The following is a 24,143-nucleotide window of genomic DNA, read 5'->3' on the forward strand; positions in this document are numbered from 1 at the left end:
TACACTTGCCCTTCTTCTACCTACCCCTTTCTTCACATGCAGCTTCACTGTCTGCCTATGCCACTAAAACTGCTCATTCCTCCCTGCCAGCTCCTCTCACCCAGCCCCAACCCAGGAGGGTGGAAAAAAAAGGGCAACTTTCCCATTTTACTCACCAATGTTATAAAGCGCTTCAGTGCAAGAACAGTCATTTCTTAGAGCCTCTTTATAGAACTCGGCTGCCTTCTCATAGTCTCCATTTGCAAAGACTGTATTCCCTTTATTAGTAAGAGCCGACGGATTATATCTGTCAGAGTTCACAGCTAAATCTGCATAGCTACTGGCTTGTGCAAATTCATTTTCCTAAATAAAGTATCAAACACACAAATTACCTGAAGCTCTTCACACCTTCTCTAACTCTTCTGAGATTACAGACATGATAAATGGACTTTCTGAAATTACAGATAGGAGAAATACACATTTTACATATCCTGGTCTTGCCAGACTCATCCTACAGATGAGTTTTAATCATCAAGAAGTTTCTTATGAATGACTTCTCCACAGTCATGGTCTGAACACCCCACCACTCAGAAGTCAGTGGCTCCATCTCCTGTCACCATATGAGCTCCCCACGCCTACAACACCCAGACAGCTACCAAGGCACCACTGCCCCCACCGCCACCCTGGCTGCATGGCCCATGGATCCCTGCATCACCACAGTCCACGGCCTCCACTCTATCCCCAGTGTCACTCTGACACTGCCTGACAAGGACACGGCCGTCCTTCACCTGCCCTGTGCAGGCCTCTCACATAACTGCTGGTGCCTCGTCATCTTGGCTGAGGGAGGGACCCAGCTTCCCACCTCCCCTCCCCTGTGGTTCTTGTCCAGCGGCTGTGGGGCTCCAGCATGTGAGGCAGCACCACCCTCCCTCACCCTGGTGAAGGTCCTTCCTGGTCTACAGCTGCAGGGCTGGTGTGGAGACGCCCCTGGGCCCCAGGCTGTCCTCACTCGCTCCCTGCCACAAAGTCCAGTTCTTCCTCCTGCTGATGACCATGGCCCAGATCTGTGCCAGGCTGAGCAGTGGGCCACAGAGGGGGCAGCCACGTCCCAGGGACCTCTCCACCAAGCTGACGGGCACTGGGGTGTTTCCAGCCACTTATGGTTATCATAAGCGACACTGCTCTGAGCACACACATATGAGAACCTGTGGGGACTCTGCACTGTGATTTATGAATCAGTACCTATCAGTTGGGTGCTGCTGCCATAAACACTGAAACATGCAACACTGTCTACTGGATTAGGTTGCAGGAAAAGCAGTGAAGGGTTGCTGCAGAGGTGATGAGTCAGGAATGGAGGCTAGAAATGGCTTTGAGCCTGATGCTATGGCTGGATGACCTCAGGGTCCCGGGGTGGGGGGGCGGGGAGCACCGAGGGGCGGGGAGAGCAAGACTCAAGAGCTGCCTTGAGGACAACCGCGCCCTCCCCACCCTCCACCCAGTGCACCCACCCCCGCGGCGCCCCCCCCCCCCCACCTTTCCCAATAGGACAACAAACTCCATGCGCACAGGGCCCTCTGCTCTCACGGACCCTGGCAGATGAGCAAGCAGTTTTGTGAGATGGAAGGAGCACCTCCCAGCCTCAGGTGATGGGATGCCAGGTAAATCCAGGCCCTTCAGGCAGGATGTGAGGGGGCCTTAGTGACTTCAAGCACTAAGTCTTATTACAGAGCAACAGACCGCGCACTGGACACGAGCCGCACACCTTGGACTATGTCACCCACGTGACACCCCAGACTGGTCACTCTACCTCAAACACTCCCACAGAACCAGGAGCAGTGAGTCACTGGTCAGAGGCTACAGTGGCTCTGCTTGGCTGAGCACTCAGTTCTCCTCCTCCTTGTAAGTTTTTCTTGGTCTCTTCCTGCACACTCATCCAAGCTGATAAAATCTGGTCAGGAAGTAAACCATCTTCACAAAGTCCACTGAAGATTTTCTAAATCTAACGGGCTGGCTGCAGCGGAGACCTGTCCAGGAACAGCTGGGAACGCCAGGTTCTGGCCTTGCAGTCAGCCCGCTCGTGACCCTGGGGCAGGCAGGGGCCCCTCCTGGGAGCAGCTGCAGGTACAAAGGCCCAGACCTACCCCAGCAGGGAAGGTCCTCAGGGTCAGTTGAGGCGTCAAGTGATGGCATGAAGGCCAAGCCCTCTCTCTCCCCTCCCTGCCCCTATAGGACCCCTACCTCCAGCCTGGGATCTCTGTTCTCCCGCACCGGCTCTCTGCTCTCAAGAATCCTGCTTCCTTTCGTGCCTCCCACCCATCAGAGTCATCACACTGTGAGCTTCTCCTCTCCTTTCTCCATCTGACTGGCACTCTGGCCTCCTCAATCCCCACCCTGCACTCTGTGCCCTACTTGTTCCCTGAACACATAGCTGCTGTCTTCATACCAGAGCTGGGCCTTCAACAACAGTCACTCTCACAGTTCTGGAGGCTGGAGGGCAAGGATCGAGGGGCCAGCAGGCCTGGTATCTAACAAGGGCCATGTCCAGACCTGCAGGTGCCCACTTGCTGTGTCCTCAGAGGGCAGGGCTCTGGTCTCCTCTTCTTCTAACAAAGGCACAAATCCCCTCACAGCCTTGGCTAAACCTAAGCCCCTAGCTCCAAATACCATCACATGGGGTGTGAGGGCTGCAAATATGAACCTGGGGGAGATGATCCTCCTATTCACGGCATCTATTATCAAAGCTTAAACCTCCAAGAGACAACCAGCCAAGTCCATCTCTCATCCTGACGTCCCAGCTGGGATCAGTTCCAAGGTCCTCATTCCAGGACAGCCCTTGCCCTCCTGTCCACAAAGCCAGTCCAGCACCCCTGGGCCTCACCCTGGTGTCATGCTCCCCCAGCTCCTCCAGAGCCTTGCCTTGGCACCAGCACAAAAATACATGGCTCCAATACGTGCTTGTGAAAAGCAGAACTCACCAAGTAATACAGGAAAGAGAGGTTGGTGGCAGCTGCACTCTTCACTCTACTGTCCTTTTTTTCAAACATTTTTAAGGTCTCCACAGCCTAGAAATGAAAAATCTGCAAGTTGTTACCCTGATAACATGACAGCACTTAGACTGACGTAGGGGACAAGATTAGCGTACCTGGACAGAGGACCCAGAAAGGCCAGGGGTGGCTAGTGTGTTAAGGAGAACAGGTGACAGGTCAGGAAATCAGTGATTATCAGGACTTGTGAAAAAGGACAAACTAGAAGCAGTTAAAATTTCACAAAGGTCCCCTCACTTCAAGGCAAACAGATGGAGAAACAATGGAATCAGTGACAGACTTTATTTTCTTGGGCTCCAAAATCACTGCAGACAGTGACTGCAGCCATGAAATTAAAAGCTCCTTGGAAGAAAAGCTATGACATACCTAGACAGTGTATTAAAATGCAGAGACACTGCTTTGCCAACAAAAGTCCATAGAGTCAAAGCTATGGTTTTTCCTGTAGTTATGTATGGATATGAGAGTTGGACCATAAAGAAGGCTGAGCACCAAAGAACTGATGCTTTCAAACTCTGGTGTTGGAGAAGACTCTTGAGAGTCCCTTGGACTGCAAGGAGATCCAACCAGTCAATCCTAAAGGAAATCAACCCTGAATATTCACTGGAAGGACTGATGCTGAAGCTGAAGCTCCAATACTTTGGCCACCTGATGAGAAGAGCTGACTCATTGGAAAAGACGCTGATGCTGGGAAAGATTGAAGGCAGGAAGAGAAGGGGGAGACAAAGGATGAGATGGTTGGATGGCATCACTGACTCAGTGGACCCAAGTTTCAGCAAGCTCCAAGAGATAGTGAAGGACAGGGAAGCCTGGCATGCTGCAGTCCATTGGGTCGCAAAGAGTTGGACACAACTGAGCGACTGAAAAACAACAAGAAATAGTGAAGTTACGAACACAACTGGTGGGTCCACAGACGATTAGATTTGGCTGAGAGAGCAATGACAGTGGTTCTGTGAACCTGTGATGTAGTCAGTGTTTACCTAAAGAAGACCATCTTCTCTCAGAGAACAATTAGAAAAGTCAGATAACTCACTAAAAATACTTTTGAGGGCACAGGAGAGCTACTGAGGCAACAGAATTTGAAGCCAAGATTCAACAAACACTGAGCCTAAATAAGCACAGTGAAAGAAAAGGCTGAGAAACATTCTTAAAACATGAGGGCCCTGTGGATGGAGGTGAAGAGAGGGACAGACATGATTGCAGCCCCAGGAAAGGAGACACAGCTGAACAGCCTCAAAAGTGGGATAGGAGCGATTCCGGAGCATTACAAAGTGACCTGCTGCAGATCCAAATGTGACTACACTCTGCATCAAGAAGACTTTAAAGCATGTTCTTAACCCTCTGCAAGTATGAGATGTCCCGACCAAGCAGGACACATGGGATGTCAGACTTAGAAGAAATAACAAAAGTATTTAGAACCTCCAATATCCACTTAAAAACATGGACAGAATAAAAACATATTTCATATTTTAAGATTCTAAACTATAATATTCTGAAAAGACTACATAATAGTGAATAGTGATTAGTGAAGTCACTCAGTCGTGTCCAACTCTTTGCGACCCCATGGACTGTAGTCCACCAGACTCCATCCATGGGATTCTCCAGGCAAGAATCCTGGAGTGGGTTGCCATTTCCTTCTCCAGGGGATCTTCCCGAGCCGGGGATCGAACCCAGGTCTCCCACATTGCAGGCAGATGCTTTAACCTCTGAGCCACCAGGGAAGCTGACTACATAATGAAATTCTAATAGAAGGAACATTCTCAGGTATTTTTGGCTCTGAAGTAGGCAGTTTTCAAAACGTTCTTTACATGTTTTATGAATGTATCCAACATTTGTTTTCATAAGTAAAATAATATAAATGTATTTATAAATGAAACTGATAAAAGTTAATAAAATTTAGTTGTAAATAGAAAAACAAATAATGAAAATAAACAGTGTTAGTTTGGGGTTTTTTATCCCCCCCAAGAAGAATTGTTGTGGCTATTCAGTTGCTAAGTCATGTCTGACTCTTTGTGGCCCCATGAACTGCAGCACACCAGGCTTCCTTGTCTTTCACTATCTCCTGCAGTTTGCTCAAACTCATGTCCATTCAGTTGGAGATGTCATCCAACCATCTCATCCTCTGTTTCCCCTTTCTCCTCCTGCCCTCATTAGGAAAACAGGTAAATCTCTGTTTTGGTTTCTTTTCCTGGCTGATGCTGTCTGAAGCTACAGGCTTCAGCTTTCCTGAATGTGTCCATCTACCAATACTGGCCTTCACCCTGTCCATGTGCAGCTCTAATGGAGTTCTTTCTCTGAGATAAAGATGACCTCCCTAGCGGTCCAATGATTAGGACTCTGTGCTTCCACTGTTGGAGGCATGGCTCCATTCCTGATCAGGAACTAAAATCCCTGCAAGCTGCCTAGCATGGCCAAAAAAAGAAGGAAATAGGAGTAACAGGTCAAAATTTAAAACACAGCATTGTTAAAGGAAATTATGTTTAGAAATAAAAATATTAGGAGAAGGCAATGGCAACCCACTCCAGTACTGTTGCCTGGAGAATCCCATGGATGAAGGGGCATGGTAGGCTGCAGTTCATGGGGTCGCTAAGAGTCAGACATGACTGAGCAACTTTACTTTCACTTTTCACTTTCACGCATTGGAGAAGGAAATGGCAACCCACTCTAGTGTTCTTGCCTGGAGAATCCTAGGGACAGAGGAGCCTGCTGGGTGCCGTCTGTGGGGTCGCAGAGTCAGACATGACTGACGTGACTTAGCAGCAGCAGCAGCAGATGATCTCTGACTCAGCTGCTATACTTGAATATATAAATTGCATTTATTTTAATAAAGTTTGTAATTTTGTCCTTAAGCTATTAAAAAAAACTACTATTAAAAAAAATAAATAAATAAAAATAAAAATATTACCCTACTTCATAATAATCACAGGTAATAGTATTCTAGAAAAGAGTTTCATAATAATATCGCTTTGATCATGAAATTCCATCTAAACACTTTTTTTTTTGCTGGTTTTATTCATGAAATGAGAGCAAGTACACAAGCCGAGCAGACCCAGGGAGACGGTGACAACCAGGGGATCCAGCAGAGCTCCATCTCACCCACTCCACCCAGGGTCCCCGCCCGGCGGCTGACTGTATTCAGACCTACCCAAACACTAGGCTGTCAGAGCGAGCAGGCCTGGGAGGTGAGGGGGGCAGTCCCTGTGCATCTAAACACTTTTTTAAAACTTACTTGATTAAAGTCCTTTTGTCTCAGGTATGTAATTGCTTTGTTTATTTCCAGGTCATTTGCCAGCTCTACATACTGAGAGGCTTTCACAACTTCAACACACCTATAAAATAAAGCATAAAAAAGGTTATTTTAGGGGACTTCCCAGGTGGTACAGTGGTTAAGACTATGCACTCCCAATGAAGGGGGCATGGGTTAGACATGGGTCAGGGAACTAGACCCTACATGCTACAACTAAGAGTTCATATGCCGCAGCTCAAGACCCCTTGTACCCAACTAAGACCTGGCGCAAAATAAATAGATACGTAATTTTTAAAAACATTATAACTTTTAGAGTGTCCTTTGCTAATTTACCATATAATATGATTTGCTTGATAAGCAGAAATCACTATTTGCAATTATTTATTCATTTTTCTAATAACAAAATTTTAAATCAATAAAAGAAAACACCATGTCCATCCAATCACAGTGAATTTCTTTCTTACCAGTCATAACCTACAGCAAAGGATGTTTCAATTACAGGAGCAATGAGTTTTGCAGCTGTCATGATATACTTTTCTGCCATGGCTTTTCTACATCAAAAAAACAAAACAGTTTTATTTAGAAATATGGTATAAAAAGTTTCAATTTACTCCTTAAAATATAAATTTATGCTACTGGAGAAGAGCAGAGAAACAGCTCTAGAAAGAATGAAGCAGCTGGGCAAAAGCGGAAATGTTGATCAGCTGTGGATGTGCCTGGTAGTGAAAGTAAAGTCTGATGCTGTAAAGAACAATACTGCATAGGAAGCTGGAATGTTACACCTATGAATCAAGGTAAATTGGATATGGTCAAGCAGGAGAGGGGAGAGTGAACACTGAGATCTTAGGAATCAGTGAACTAAAATGGATGAGAATGGGTGAATTTAATCAGTCACCATTATATCTACTATTGTGGGCAAGAATTCTTTAGAAGAAATGGAGCAGCCCTCATAGTCAACGTAAGAGTCCAAAATGCAATACTTGGGGGCAATCTCAAAAACAACAGAATCATCTTGGCTCGTTTCCAAGGCAAACCATTCAATATCACAGTAATCCAAGTCTATGCCCCAACCAGTAATGCTGAAGAAGCCGAAGTTGAGTGGTTCTATGAAGACCTACAAGACCTTCTAGAATGAACACCAAAAAAAGATGTCCTTTTCATCATAGGGGATTGGAATGCAAAAGTAGGAAGTCAAGAGACACCTAGAGCAACAGGCAAGGTTGACCTTGGAGTACAAAAGGAAGCAGGGCAAAGGCTAACAGAATTTTGCCAAGAAAATGCACTGGTCATAGCAAACACGCTCTTCCAACAACACAAGAGACGAGTCTAGACATGGACATCACCAGATGGTCAAATTATTTGCAACCAAAGTTGGAGAAGCTATATACAGTCAGCAAAAAAAGACCAGGAGCTGACTGTGGCTCAGATCATCAGCTCCTTACTGCAAAATTCAGGCTTAAATTTAAGAAAGTAGGAAAAACCTCTAGTTTATGACTTAAATCAAATCATTTATGATTATACAGTGGAGATAACAAACAGATTCAAGGGATTCGATTTGGTAGGAAGACTGCCTGAAGAACTATGGATGGAGGTTCGTAACATTGTACAGGACGGGGTGACCAAAACTATCCCCAAGAAAAAGAAATGCAAAAAGGCAAAGTGGTTGTCTGAGGGGGCCTTACAAACAGCTGACAAAAGAAGAGAAATGAAAGGCAAAGAAGAAAGGGAAAGATATACCCATGTGAATGCAGCACTCCAAAGACTATCAAGGAGAAATAAGAAAGCCTTCTTAAGTGAAGAATCAAAGAAATAGATGAAAACAATAGAATGGGAAAGACCAAAGATCTCTTCAAGAAAACTGGAGATACTAGGGGACTATTTCATGCAAAAATGGGTACAATAAAGGACAGAAATGGCAAGGACCTAACAGAAGCAGAAGAGATAAAGAAGAGGTGACAAGAATACACAGAAGAACTACACAAAAAAGGTATTAATGACCGGGATAACCACAATGGTGTGGTCACTTGCCTAGAGCCAAACATCCTGGAGTGTAAAATCAAGTGGGCCTTAGGAAGCATTACTGTGAAGAAAGGTAGCAGAGGTGATAGAATTCCAGATGAGCAATTTTAAATTCTAAAAGATGATGCTGTTAAAGTGTTCACTCAATATGCCAGCACATTTGGAAAACTCAGCAGTCGCCACTGGACTGGAAAAGGTCAGTTTTCATTCCAAATCCAAAGACAGGCAATGCCAAAGAATGTTCAAATTACTGCACAATTGCTCTCACCTCACATGACAGTAAGACTATGCTCAAAATCCTTCAAACTAGGCTTCAGCAGTACATGAACCGAGAACTTCCAGATGTACAAGCTGGGTTTAGAAAAGGCAGACGAACCCGAGATCAAATCACCAACATCTGGTGGATCACAGAAAAAGCAAGAGAATTCCAAAAAAACATCTACTTCTGCTTCAGTGATTATGCTAAAGCCATTGACTGTATGGATCACAACAAACCATGGAAAATTCTTAGATATGGGAATACTAGACCTCCTTACCTGCCTCCAGAGAATCCTGTATGCAGGTCAAGAAGCAACAGAACTGGACATGGAACAGCAGACTGGTTCCAAATCAGGAAAGGAGTACATCAGGGCTGTATATTGTCACCATGCTTATTTAACTTATATGCAGAGTACATCATGAGAAATGCTGAGCTAGATGAAGCACAAGCTGGAATCAAGATTGCCAGGAGAAATATCAACAATCTCAGATATGCAGATAACACCACCCTTATGGCAGAAAACGAAGAAGAACTAAAGAGCCTCCTGATGAAAGCCAAAGAGGAGAGTGAAAAAGCTGGCTTAAAACTCAACATTCAGAAAACTAAGATCATGGCATCTGGTGCCATCATTTCATAGCAAATAGATAGGGAAACAATGGAAACAGTGACAGACTTTACTTTTTTGGTCTCCAAAATCACTGCAGATGGTGATTGCAGCCATGAAATTAAAAGACACTTGTTCCTTCGAAAAAAAGCTAAGACTAACCTAGACAGCATATTAAAAAGCAGAGACATTACTTTATCAACAAAGGTCCATCTAGTCAAGGCTATGGTTTCTCCAGTAGTCATGTATGGATGTGAGAGTTGGACCATAAAGAAAGCTGAGCACCAAAGAATTGATGCTTTTGAACTGTGCTGTTGGAGAAGACTCTTGAGAGTCCCTTGGACAGCAAGGAGATCCAACCAATCCATCCTAAAGGAAATAAGTTCTGAATATTCATTGGAAGGACTGATGCTGAAGCTGAAACTCCAATACTTTTGGCCAACTGATGGGAAGAACTAACTCACTGGAAAAGAATCTGATGCTGAAAAAGATTGAAGGTGGGAGGAGGAGCGGCTGACAGAGGATGAGATGGTTGGATGGCATCACCAACTCAATGGACATGAGTTTGAGTAAGCTCCGGGAGTTGGTGATGGACAGGGAGGCCTGGCGTGCTGCAGTCCATGGGGTTGCAAAGAGTTGGACACAACTGAGCTGAACTGAACTGCTCCTTGGAAGAAAAGCTATAACAAGCATAGACAGTGTATTAAAAAGCAGAGATATCACTTTGCCAACAAAAGTCCATCTAGTCAAAGCTATGGTTTTTATAGTAATTGTGTACAGATGCTAGAGTAGGACCATAAAGAAGGCTGTGCACCAAAAATAGATGCTTTTGAACTGTGGTGTTGGAGAAGACTCTTGAGAGTCCCTTGGACTGCAAGAAGATCAAACCAGTCAATCCTAAAGGAAATTAACCCTGAATATTCATGGAAGGACTGATGCTAAAGCTCCAATACTTTGGCCAGCTGATGCGAACAGCTGACTGACTGGAAAAGACCCTGATGCTAGGAAAGATTGAGAGGAGGAAAAGCAGGCGACAGAGAATGAGATGGTTGCATAGCATCACTGACTTAATGGATGCGAGTTTGAGCAAGCTCCAGGAGATGGTGAAGGACAGGAAAGCCTGGTGCTGCAGTTTATGGGGTCACAAAGAGTCGGACAGGACCTAGCGACTGAACAACAATAACAACGAGCATAAACACTGTCTATGGGCAGCTATGTTAGCAATCTATTTACAAATCAGGTTGAAAACCACAACTGGGAAACGGGATTAGAAGGCCATGACAACCTGTGGGATCAGCAGTTCTTGGTCTGTGATGCCTCTGATGAAAGAAGAAAAGCAGGGAGTGGAAGGGGGAGGGAGGGACACAGGGGACAGACACAGGACTCTGCAGCTGAAGCTCTGGGACCTGTACCGTCTGGGGAAGTGAAAGAGTGAAAACCACCACTGAAGAAGCTGTGGTAAATACTACAACTGAACTGCTACATGTCTCTACAGAGCTACCTAATCTTCACCTTTCATACAAATGGAGTCAGATTCACGTTTACTGTAGCATATGTATTTCATTCATTTTATGGCTAAATAATATTTCATTGTATGGATGGACCAGATATTTTTTATCCATTCATGTTTTGGACATTTGGGTTGCTTCCCTTCTTGGATGGCTGCTATGAACATTTGTTAAGTGACTGTGCAGATGTATGCTCTAATTTTAAGCATATTCATAACTGCTCATTGAAGCATTTTTATCATGGTTGCTTTAAAATTTATCAAATAATTCTAACATCTCTGTTATTTCAGTGTTGGCATCTATGGATTGTCTTTTTTTCCCTAAGATCTTCCTGGTTCTTGGTTTGGTGAGTGATTACTGATCAAAACTTGGACATTTTGAGGAGTTCCCTAGCAACCTAGTTGTTAAGGTTCTGGGTTTTCACTGCCATGGTCTGGGTTCAATTCCTGGGTCAGGGAACTGAGATTTCCTGCAAGCTGAAGCACAGCCAAAAAAAAAAAGAAAGAATTTTGACATTTTTGGTATATATATGATGATGGAATATTACTCAGCCATAAAAAAGAATGAAATAACGTCATGTGCAGCAACACTAATGGACCTAGAGATGATCATACTAAGTCAAATATGCTGTTTATATGTGGAATCTAAAAAAATGATACAAATGAACTTATTTACAAAACAGACTCACAGGTATAGAAAACAAAGGGGAATGGGGAGTGTATATATATTAATACATAGACAGTAAATCAACTGTTTCAATAAAAAGTTAAAAACAAAATAATGTTCATTCAGGATCTTCAATACTACTTTCACCTTGATTTTAAGGATTTGGGAAGTGATGTATTTTAAAGAGGCAAATGCTTTTGTATTTTATTTGGAAAAAACTGATAGGTAGAAAATAAAAAGACTGAGTTTTATTGAAATCTTCTGTTTTAGCTGTCTTTCTTGACATCACTCCAGCAGGCGGAGAAGAGATATCACCTCATCACTTGCAGATTAAAGGGAGATGCCCACATTCTCCACAGCCTGCTCTGACCCTTATCTTGTCCTTTGGCCAAAAAAGCAGGCTTTTTAAAAAAATGCAGCCCCTGGCTTTCTGACTCCCTATTTCTTCAGCTCCCAGGCTTGGAAGCGTGAGGGGATCGCTGCCAGGCTGCTCTTCAAGTCACTAGGGCCCTTGCTCATTGGCTCTCTTGTCTCCACATTTCTTCTCATTTTGTTTTATATACAATTCCCAGGGTTTTTATTTGTACTTAGTGGGACAAACATGGAAAAGTACATCTACTCCATCTTCCCAAAAGGATAAGCTTAATTTTTACTGTTAAACTAACTCCTAAGGATTGAGGGCTCTCCATACACAGAGCTTCCCAGGTGGCTCTAGTGGTAAAAAAAAACCCACCTGCCAACGCAGGGCACCTAAGGGACATGGGTTAGATCCCTGGGTCAGGAAGATCCCCTGGAGAAGGGCATGGCAACCCACTCCAGTATTCTTGCCTGGAGAATCCCCACGGACAGAGGAACTTGGAGGGCTACAGTTAAGAGAGTCACATAGAGTCGGACACTACTAAAGCGACTTAGCATGCATGTATACATACAATGGAATATTATTCAGCCTTAAAAATGAAGGAAATCCTGTCACATGCTAACCACAGATGAAAAGACAGTCACAATCAAACAAATACTGTGCTTTCACTCAGATGAGGTCCCCAGAGCAGTGGATTTCATATAACAGACAGCAGAGTGGTGGCTGCCAGAGACTGGTGGGTAGGCAGGAGTTGGAGGTGGGGAGTTGTGCAGTGGGTACTGAGCTGCAGTGTGGAAGACGAAGACTTCTGAACACCAGTCACAAATCAATGTGAATGTTCCAATATTTAACACTATCTTTGAAAAGAATTATTATCTACCATGGTTGAGATAAATTTTACATTATGTGTATTTTACCACAATTTAAAAAAAACTGAGCCCTCTCTCATAGAATATAATTCCTAAGATGCCCGATGCATACTCAATATTAGAATGTTCAAGCCATACTCGACAGAGACTAGGTACCATACTGGAGAAAGGAAGAAAAGATATAAAGAGAAAGAATTTTGTCTTTGGGAGCTACAATTTAATTGGGCAGGATAAAAATGCACAGAGATATGTTTAAACAAAGATAATATGAACAAAGTCCTAATATTGCACCAGATGCAGAGGGAAAGCAAACTACAGAGAAACTGAGTAAAAATAACTGGGATTAACATGAGGACTGAGATTAGTTTGAAGGAGAAAACAGAATTCAGTAAAGACAGAAATGGTGAAACAGCACTATTCTAGAAATATAGTGAACACAAGTTTTGAAAGGAATAATCAGAATGCACATTCAAGTCTCTTAGAGAAGGTAAGACCACATTTAATCGTTAAGTGCCCAAAATATTACCTTTCACGTTCCATTTGTCTCAGATGATCATTTTTTATAGCTTCAATCACTAAATTAGTATGCGGGTCATCCTGGGGGAAAAGTGAGGGAATCAGAAGTAAACACTGAGAACTGGGTGGCTAATCAGCCTCAGCACTAGGCCACTGTACACAGTGGAGAGTGAGTGAGTCTTTCTGAACTGTTTTTCTCATGTAAAGCAGAACTTTCTCTTTCTTCTGATGACCTGTCATACTCTTCACTGAACTAATGCAGATTCTAGCAGCTGACACAAGGTCAGGCTGGAAAGCATAGGACCAAGAATATGGAAGCCATGGTTGTCAGTACAAACAGGTGAAATCCTAAGTCACATGTAATTGCTTTAATGACATCAGTGACTTAGTATGACCCTACATTGACCTCTACTTCCTATTAAAGACACGGATGATTTCTTTCACAATATACATTATTTTTTCTCAATATGAAAGTTATATACGATAATTAACATCTACCCAGCACTTACTATGTTCCAGGATTAAGCATTTCACATGCACTCCCTCATTCGATCCTCACAACCCTATATGGCAGGCTGTTGTAATTAGTGCTATTTTAAATACAAAGGACAAGGAGAATAAATACTGAGAAGTGGAGCCAACCACCACACTGCCATTCCCTTGTAATCCATCAAGAAAATCTACCAGGTTGCTATTATGAAATCAACGTTACTATACCATCATGATCTATCAACATGGACAATTTCACATGATTTGACTTCACATAAGATAACATTAAGGAATGATAATTTTTCATAAGATGCTCCCTTTTGTTTTTTGAGTAAAATTGTGCAGTCTGTTTAAACCATAATCTCCAGCCCTATTTCAATAGTTCCGTTGTCAACCTAATCTAAATAACATGAAAATGAAAAAACACATTAATACAGGACTGGCAGAAACCTGAAGAGTCATCCATCCCAACTTCATCACTTCTGGAGACAGAGAAGCACAGAGAAGCACAGCTGGCTATGTAAGAGTCTTCTTCATACTCACGCTTGGCGAAATGTATTTATCATCTTCATCAATTTCTAGTGGAACAGCAATCAGTTTTTGGAATGACTTCTTCATTTTTTCTCGATCTCCAATGGCAAAGTAACTAAGAATCAGATTGAAGCCTGCCTTCAGATTTGGAGCCATACTCATGATGTGCTCAAAAGAAGAGATGGCATCCGAATACTGCCCAGTTTTAATAAATGTGACTCCAATGTTCTGCATAATTTTAATCCTGAAAAAAAAATGGACTCCCTTTAAAAGTTTGAACTCCCCAGCTGGCAATCAAGTTATTCCACAAATAATTTCCTCCTTTTCTTTGCCATGTTACTTCTTGTTTTGTTAAAGATTTACTGAGGTTTATTTTACACATTATAAAATTCACTTGCTTTAAGTATGTGATTCAGTACCTATTGCTGTACTAACATAGATGTGAAACCACAATCACACTCTAAGTCATTTCTATTTCGCTAGAAAGAACACCTGTGCCCACCTGCAATCACTCCTCAATCTAGCCTCCAGCCCCAGGCAAACGCTAATTTCCTTTCTGTCTCTCTGGACTGGACTTGCCTTTCTAGACATTGCATATGAAAGGAGTTATACAACATGGGACAGTGGAGCCTGGTGGGCTGCCGTCTATGGGGTCACACAGAGTCGGACACGACTGAAGCGACTAAGCAGAAGCAGCAGCATACAACATGTGATACCCTGTACCTTCATTCAATTAGCATAATTTTTGAGGTTCCTCCATATCACAGCATGTAAGAGGATGTCATTCCTTTTTCATTGCTGAATAGTATTCTACACTGCAGCTATACCACCTTTCATCCATTGACTATGTGATAGATACTTGGACTGCTTCTACTTTTTGGATATTATAATAATGCTGCTACAAACACTCATGTACAATCCTTTGTGAAGATACATGTTTTCATTTCTCTTGATTATATACCTAACAGTGGAATTGGTCATATAGTAAATTTGCATTTAATTTTTTAAAAAAACCTTATTATTTTCCAAAGTGTCTGTGCTATTTTATATCCCCAGTGCATAAGGACTCTCATTTCTCTGCATCTTCCTCAGCACTGATCATTGTCTATATTTGATGACAGCTATTCTACCTTATTTCCAACCACTCCTTAATATAATCCCATTTCAACTAAATCCCTTTATTCATAATTCTCTGACCATCAGACCATAGTGTTTCCCAGCCTTTTCTCAGTGTCCTTTTGTCTGGAATGCCATCTCTGTCTTCACTTCAGTAACCAACTCAAGTGTACCTCCTTCACTAAGCCTTCCCTGACAATTCCTGTTCTCAGTAATTATTCCTGCAACTTAAGAAATATCAATAACCTCAGATATGCAGATGACACCACCCTTACGGCAGAAAGTGAAGAGGAACTAAAGAGCCTCTTGATGAAAGCAAAAGAGGAGAGTGAAAAAGTTGGCTTAAAGCTCAACATTTGGAAAAGTAAGATCATGGCATCCGGTCCCATCACTTCATGGCAAATAGATGGGGAAACAGTGGAAATAGTGGCTGACTTTATTTTTCTGGGCTCCAAAATCACTGCAGACGGTGACTTCAGCCAATAAAGTAAAAGATGCTTACTCCTTGGAAGGAAAATTATGACCAACCTAGACAGCGTATTAAAAAGCAGAAACATTACTTTGTCAACAAAGGTTCATCTAGTCAAGGCTATGGTTTTTCCAGCGGTCATGTATGGATGTGAGAGTTGGACTATAAAGAAAGCTGAGCACAGAAGAATTGATGCTTTTGAACTGTGGTGTTGGAGAAGACTCTTGAGAGTCCCTTGACTGCAAGGAGATCCAACCAGTCCATCCTAAAGGAGATCAGTCATGGGTGTTCATCAGAAGGACTGATGCTGAAGCTGAAACTCCGATACTTTGGCCACCTGATGCGAAGAGCTGACTCACTGGAAAAGACCTTGATTCTGGGAAAGATTGAGGGCAGGAGAAGGGGACGACAGAGGATGAGATGGTTGGATGGCATCACTGACTCAATGGACATGGGTTTGGGTGGACTGCGGGAGCTGGTGATGGACAGGGAGGCCTGGTGTGCTGTGGTTCACGGGGTCGTAAAGAGTCAGACACGACTGAGCGACTGAACTGAACTGAATTACCATACTACCTCTTGACTGTGGATTGTTAAGTACTTACCATATACTATATAATACTATCTTTTTCTAAAATGTTTAAATTCTTGGTCTCACCTGGGTTAAAAGTACCTCAAGGGCACTATGTTCTATAAGTTAGATAACTGCTGATGATAGTGAGATATCTTGCATAATTTGAAAACAAATGTTTGTGAAAAGTGGCATTTACAAATAAATTAACTTTCTCAAGGGAATTGCACTGTGCCCAGGAGAAATTATGAACAGTAAATATCCTAGAAACCTATGTTTCCTTAGTTATTACCAGACTAAGATAACTTACTGTTTCTGCTCTTAAATATTATAATAGGAAATACCCCAGCACCTCCCCTGTCCACCTCTTCTAAGAGTCAACAGTAACCCTTCCTTCACTATTTCCTTCTCGAGCTCCGGTAAGAATGTAAGGAATTAAGTATCCAGTCTCGCACTCTGGAGTCTGCTATGTTCTAAACAACTGCTGTCTGATTTGGTATATTACAGTGCTAATGGCCTGGAGGGTTATTTCCTATATAGGCCCATTAGCTTAGTTTTATTCCAACTGATCACATATCATGCCTTTAACCTTTAGCTTCCATCATACAAATGCATGCAAGGGTCAGACCAAAATACTACAGCTATAAGGAAAATCTAACACCTCTCATGTACACATACCACAAAGCACTTAGTCCACTGGCAACACGTCAGAAGAGTGACTTTGTTTCTGAAGAATGACAAATTTTACAAACTTACCTCATTTCTTTATGGACACTTGGAATTTGATCTAAGGCCATTCGGTAGAATTTAATGGCTTTGGAATAATTTCTTTGCTTTAAATAAATATTTCCCATATTCACTTTCAACCGTCCTAATTTAAAATAAAATTAATGAATATATAATATCCGATTTCTTTTACTTTTTCTATGAGACCAAAAAGTATACAGTATAAATGCTAAATATAAACAACAATCTCTTGTGGATAAAGTCTACAAGGGAAAGCATGTTCCATGGAGTTGCTATGGCTAATTCTACTTGTGATACAGAACATAGTCTTCATTTACTATTAGGCAATATGTCTCATACCAACTATTTTTTTTCATTTGTATTTGTGTGAATTTTCATATCCTTTAAGCAGGACACTATAAATTTAACTTGCTTAGAGCACAGATCATTTCATAAGAATAACTGAGGAAACTGTAAATTAACACTACAAAAGAACTATACTTATCAGAAAAACTAACTACACACACCTACCTGCATTGCTAAACATCTTATTTTTCACTATAACTTGATATGTGTTTAGTGCTTCAGCATACATCTCATTAGCTGAATACTGACTGGCCAAGTTGAAAAGAACCTAAGGAAAAAATATTGCAAAGAAATATATAATGATCATCTTAGGTCCCTTTTGCCTATCTTTCTAGAGATTAAAATACTATAACAATGTTAGTTGCCTTTATCAAGACTCCCAAACCATTAAGAAATGAAGTCCACAGAGAGTATCTTGCATTCCAGCATGAACCAGAACATTAGGACAGATGGAGCTATCCTCTAAATTCCACCTAATTTCCATGTATTCTTTCTAGTCAATGGATTTGCTATCCTTTAATCTCCGGAAGACCCACAAAGAGTATATGTGTATTGTTAGTATTGCTGGTTATAAAAAGAGTAAGGAAGATAGTGGACCAAATTTTTTAGAAAACATAAACACTATGTGGAAATATCTTAAACCTTAACTTGTAGAGTATTGCTGCTCCATATGCAAATTTATAATTTAAATAATTGAGCTATAGTAAAGTATGTTCCTAGAGGAAAAAGATGATCATTGTAAATTATTCCCAAATCTAAAGATTCCATGGAATCTAAAAATATTAACTATAAACAGTAAACGTTTAAATTCTTCTTCCTCTAAGTTTCAATGTCCTTTTTTCCACTTGTTTAGCATATGAAAACTTCTCCTACTGAAAATACATCCTTTTAAACAACAGTATATATATGAAAGAAGTGTCTTTTCAGAATTGAATAAATTTTGCTAGAAACTAGCTGATTTGTTTTTTTTCCCTACTATCCTCACAGAACACTGTCTTATTAATCTAGTTTGAAGCTCTCTAAGATCACAGACACACGTTCAAATCTTATTATCTAACTATGTTGTTGACAGATGTTCACTAGACTTATTGTGGTGATCATTTCATAATATATACAAATATCAAGTTGAATACCTGAAATTAACAGAGTATTGAATCACACTTATACCTCAAAGCAAAACAAAATAAAAGGAATCTTGTCAAGGTAAGCACACTGAATAGAGCCCAAATATTAGTAATCTTCAAGAGTCCTTAGCTGGAAGGTTTACTAGTATTTACAGATTAAAACTGACTAAATTAAAGAAGATCACAAAGATGAGAGTGGTCCCATTAACTGAAGAGTATTATTAACCTAATTCTAGGCACCGTAAGTCCAGTAAAGCTTAAGGAACAAGAGAAAACAACAAAGAAAAAAAGACTTCTGGAATCTATAATTCTCACCAAAATATCCGTATTCAACAGGCACTTTGTACTTACTGAGTAAGTTAAATCCAAGTTGATGTTCTCTGGCCTTGTAACTTGTTCTCGTTGCCTCACCAGGACTCTCTCCTTTCTGCCTGCATCTTTTGCCTTTTCCAAGGCCTGAAACCAAGTGTACATGGTGTCAACTCCTTCACAAACTCACATAGCTCTTGGTGCATCAGAGGCGCCTGTAGCTGCATTACCCCTACTTCCTGGGTGCTCTGAGCGCTCCTACTATAACTCCCCTCTTGTCTGTCTAACCGTGAGCTCTCATCCGTCATGGAAAGTCCATGTGTCTTCTCTGGGAAAGAAGGCGAAGCACAGGGTAGGAGCTAATACCTGGACCATACCTGCCCACACTGAGTTTCTCATCACCTACCACCTTTAGGTCTAACCATGCCTACCTACATGCCTGACGTACCACCGTTAAGGCTTCCCTGGTGGCCCAGCCAATAAAGAATCTGCCTACAATGCAGGAGACCTGAGTTCAATCCCTGGGTTGGGAAGATCCCCTGGAGGAGGAAATGGCAACCCACTTCAGTATTCTTGCCTGGAGAATTCCATGGATAGAGAAGCCTGGCAGGCTATAGTCCATGGGGTCACAAAGAATCCGACATGACTGAGCGACTAAAACTTTCACTGCATGCCTCTCTACTTCTTTTTTCCTTTCAGCTCCTGAATCTTTGGTGTTTTAATTCAATCTCATAAGAAAGGAATTAGGTGAGTTTGTTTGGTTTCTGAGATGCTCAAAGTATAGATAAGCCACGGACAACTGCTACCTAATAGGACAACAGATCCTCAATATCACTAAGATCTTACTCAGAACATTAAGAACCTTTAACTGATTTCCATGGAGAGACTGACCAGTCCCATTAATGCCTTAATCTGATAATTAAGTCACAGAAACTGTATTTATGTGGTGTGATGATCAAAGTAATGTGAACAAAGCACCTAAGAGAAAAAAAATTAATTAAAAAAAAAAGCCACAGAGTTGGATTCCCAAAAAGCAAACCATGAGTTTGCGGTTTCACTTAGGACAAAATATTTTAGGGCAGTGAGGCTTAAATAATTTAAAAAAAAGCCCTTAGTACTTTTTTTATGGATCACAGTAGCTCTGCCTTCAGCAGGCTGTGCATCAATCCAGTAATCCACCAGGCTGAAAAATTTAGTCAACTGATACATCAGAATTTTCTCCCCTCCTTAAATGACCAATGAGAAAAATTACAAAACCAGCCAACTGTTTTTGACATCAGAGTTTATGAAGCAGAGTTAAAACAGTAGGCTCTCAAAATAATTATTTCAGTGAAAACTCCAAGGCCAGTCCACAGCAAAATGAAAATATTTATCTAGCTGTGTGCATGTATGGGTGCATACACAAAAGTAGACACATACTCACACACTTCATGATCTTGAATCTTAATCAGTTTATGGACTTACCAATTTTAAGTCTCCACAACTGTTAGCAATACAGCTTTCTTCTACCAACTCATTTACTTTCTTCTCTAATTGTCTGATCTTTTCTTCTGGACTGTTAAAGAAAAAACCAAGTATATTCTGAATCATTCCATCATTAATAGTATATATTAAATTTAACTCACTTTTAACATAGTCCATCATGTGCTCATTAACTTTAAAAGTAGGTCACAGATAAGACAAATATATAAATGGCAATGAACAATAAATGTACCACTGTTTTTAATAACTACAGTATATATTCATAATAATGGTAAATATAGCTAACATTTTTTCAGCATAAGTGTAATTTAATTTTGAGCTAAATGCTTTACCTAATTATGTCACTTAATCTTCATAAAAATATTTGATACAATTACTATCGTTATTTCATTTAACTGACAGGGAAACAGGTTTACAAAGTTAAGTACTGGCAGTCCAGTGGTTAGGACTCTGCACACTTCCACTGCAGGAGGCTCAGGTTCAATCTATGGTTGGGGAACTGAGATCCTACAAGTGGTGTTCAGTTCAGTTCAGTTCAGTCGCTCAGTCGTGTCCAACTCTTTGCAACCCCATGAATTGCAGCACGCCAGGCCTCCCTGTCCATCACCAATTCCCGGAGTTCACCCAAACTCACGTCCATCGAGTCAGTGATGTCATCCAGCCATCTCATCCTCTGTTGTCCCATTTTCCTCCTGCCCCCAATCCCTCTCCCAGCATCAGAGTCTTTTCCAATGAGTCAACTCTTTGTGTGAGGTGGTCAAAGTACTGGAGTTTCAGCTTTAGCATCATTCCTTCCAAAGAACACCCAGGACTGATCTCCTTTAGAATGGACTGGTTGGATATCCTTTAAGTCAGCAAAAACAAGACCAGGAGCTGACTGTGGCTCAGATCATGAACTCCTTATTGCCTGTGGCTCAGATCATGAACTCCATATTGCCAAATTCAGACTTGAATTGAAAAAAGTAGGGAAAACCACTAGACCATTCAGGTATGACCTAAATCAAATCCCTTATGATTATACAGTGGAAGTGAGAAATAGATTTAAGGGACTAGATCTGATAGATAGAGTGCCTGATGAACTATGGAATGAGGTTCATGACATTGTACAGGAGACAGGGATCAAGACTATCCCCATGGAAAAGAAATGCAAAAAAGCAAAATGGTTGTCTGGGGAGGCCTTACAAATAGCTGTGAAGAGAAGAGAAGTGGAAAGCAAAGGAGAAAAGGAAAGATATAAGCATCTGAATGCAGAGTTCCAAAGAATAGCAGGGAGAGATAAGAAAGGCTTCCTCAGTGATCAATGCAAAGAAATAGAGGAAAACAACAGAATGGGAAAGACTAGAGATCTCTTCAAGAAAATTAGAGATACCAGGGGAACATTTCATGCAAAGATGGGCTCGATAAAGGACAGAAATGGTATGGACCTAACAGAAGCAGAAGATATTAAGAAGAGGTGGCAAGAATACACAGAAGAACTGTACAAAAAAGATCTTCATGACCAAGATAATCACGATGGTGTGATCACTCACCTAGAGCCAGACATCCTGGAATGTGAAGTCAAGTGGGCCTTAGAAAGCATCACTATGAACAAAGCTAGTGGAGGTGATGGAATTCCAGTGGAGCTATTTCAAATCCTGGAAGAGGATGCTGTGAAAGTACTGCACTCAATATGCCAGCAAATTTGGAAAACCCAGCAGTAGTCACAGGACTGGAAAAGGTCAGTTTTCACTCCAATCCCAAAGAAAGGCAATGCCAAAGAATGCTCAAACTACCGCACAATTGCACTCATCTCACATGCTAGTAAAGTAATGCTCAAAATTCTCCAAGCCAGGCTTCAGCAATACGTGAACCATGAACTTCCAGATGTTCAAGCTGGTTTTAGAAAAGGCAGAGGAACCAGAGATCAAATTGCCAACATCCTCTGGATCATCAAAAAAGGAAGAGAGTTCCAGAAAAACATCTATTTCTGCTTTATTGACTATGCCAAAGCCTTTGACTGTGTATCACAACAAACTGTGGAAAATTCTAAAGGAGATGGGAATACCAGACCACCTGACCTGCCTCTTGAGAAACCTATATGCAGGTCAGGAAGCAACAGTTAGAACTGGACATGGAACAACAGACTGGTTCCAAATAGGAAAAGGAGTACGTCAAGGCTGTATATTGTCACCCTGCTTATTTAACTTATATGCAGAGTACATCATGAGAAATGCTGGGCTGAAGAAGCACAAGCTGGAATCAAGATTTCTGGAAGAAATATCAATAACCTCAGATATGCAGATGATACCACCCTTATGGCAGAAAGTGAAGAGGAACTAAAAAGCCTCTTGATGGAAGTGAAAGAGGAGTTGTGAAAAAGGAGATGAAGAGGAGATGTGAAAAAGGAGATGAAGAGGAGAGTGAAAAAGTTGGCTTAAAGCTCAACATTCAGAAAACTAAGATCATGGCATCTGGTCCCATCACTTCATGGGAAACTGATGGGGAAACAGTGGAAACAGTGTCAGACTTTATTTTGGGGGGCTCCAAAATCACTGCAGATGGTGACTGCAGCCAAGAAATTAAAAGATGCTTACTCCTTGGAAGGAAAGTTATGACCAACCTAGATAGCATATTAAAAAGCAGAGACATTACTTTACCAACAAGTGGTGTGGAGAGGCCCAAAAAAAGAAACAAAGAAAGCTAAGTATTATGCCTGATATCATACAGCTGGTAAGTTACAGAGCCAAGGTTTGAACACAAATAAGGTAACTCTAGAGCCCATGTTATCATATTGTTAATACCATACCTGAAGGGAAGTGGAGCCTATGGCAAATGAAAACTTTATCAATGGTGGAATAACTGAAGCCCCCACAAAAAAGAGAAAAATTATTATGACTTACTACCAAATAGATACCAGAGTTGTTTTGTTTTTGGCCAAGGAGTACAGCTTGTGGGATAACCAACGGTGGAACCCAGATCACGTTAGTAAAAGCCCAGAGTCCTAATCACTGGACCACAACAGGCAACTCCCCACAGAGACTTCTACCAAGGTAAAGAAGTTTAAAAAATCTTGACTCCATCAGCAGCACACGAAGTATCCCCAAACCAATCACATTTTAAACTAGCATCAGTGTTGTTTCATTACCACTTTCGTCCAACAAAGTACCACAACACTCTGTATGTACATCACTGCCTAAACAAACTTCTACTACAAATACGTCAGAATAAACATCAATTCTCCTAATTCTCTTCAAATGGACTTTTAAAAAGAATACAGGAACAAATTAGGTCTATAAAATCATATTTTTCAGTAAAACCTGGGATTAAGGCAACAAATTTTATTATAGAGATCTGCAAAATTCTGAGTAAATGAATACAATACATGGTGGCTTTGTAAAAGTTATAGAGTTCAGAATTTAAGTACAGAATTCTATTTTCAAGTTGTCTGAAACACTCTAACAAATGTCTTTAAACAGTACTTACAGAGTGTTACTTTTAAGCCTAAAATGTCAGTATAAAAATTTAAAGCTAAAAATCTGTAAGAGAACTCCATGAAGACAGTAGCAGTAACCGCCCCATCCCCACCAGATGCCAGGAGAATGAACTCTGTGTGCAGACCCTGCGGGACGCCCCCACAGGTACCTGCACCCGCCCGCCACCCTGTGCTCAGAAGCCAGGCTACAGAAGAGTCTCCCTCCCCAGCCAATCATCTGGTTCCATCAGACACCTGTGCTGAGACTCTGGCCAATAAGAAACAAAGACACGTCTGCCCGGGGCAGATGTCTCCCAGAAAGGCCTTTGCTTCTCAAAGGGGACCCGAGACTGGCATCTTCTGAGTCTAGGTGTTAACGACTACATGAAGGTTCCAGACTCCCATGACCCTCTTGGAATCATGAGGACAGGAAGTCCTTGAGAAAA

The 24,143-nt window shown here is 41.5% G+C and overlaps 1 protein-coding gene across 3 annotated transcripts in view; it reads right to left on the bottom strand.

Annotated features, from left to right (window-relative positions):
- Positions 1 to 24,143, bottom strand: part of IFT88 (intraflagellar transport 88) — a 63,693-nt gene that overhangs the window by 18,204 nt on the left and 21,346 nt on the right. For all 3 annotated transcript variants that reach the window (XM_069601699.1, XM_069601698.1, XM_069601697.1), the window contains 10 exons: positions 20,229 to 20,319; positions 18,807 to 18,911; positions 17,497 to 17,599; positions 16,996 to 17,110; positions 14,099 to 14,330; positions 13,077 to 13,147; positions 6,732 to 6,818; positions 6,250 to 6,349; positions 2,955 to 3,041; positions 156 to 342 (listed from right to left, as the gene is read on the bottom strand). In XM_069601699.1, the coding sequence (XP_069457800.1) occupies positions 156 to 342; positions 2,955 to 3,041; positions 6,250 to 6,349; positions 6,732 to 6,818; positions 13,077 to 13,147; positions 14,099 to 14,330; positions 16,996 to 17,110; positions 17,497 to 17,599; positions 18,807 to 18,911; positions 20,229 to 20,319 (1,178 nt within the window). The remainder of the gene's footprint in view (positions 1 to 155; positions 343 to 2,954; positions 3,042 to 6,249; positions 6,350 to 6,731; positions 6,819 to 13,076; positions 13,148 to 14,098; positions 14,331 to 16,995; positions 17,111 to 17,496; positions 17,600 to 18,806; positions 18,912 to 20,228; positions 20,320 to 24,143) is intronic.

Source organism: Ovis canadensis, chromosome 10 (assembly GCF_042477335.2).
Source record: "Ovis canadensis isolate MfBH-ARS-UI-01 breed Bighorn chromosome 10, ARS-UI_OviCan_v2, whole genome shotgun sequence".
NCBI lineage: Eukaryota > Metazoa > Chordata > Mammalia > Artiodactyla > Bovidae > Ovis > Ovis canadensis.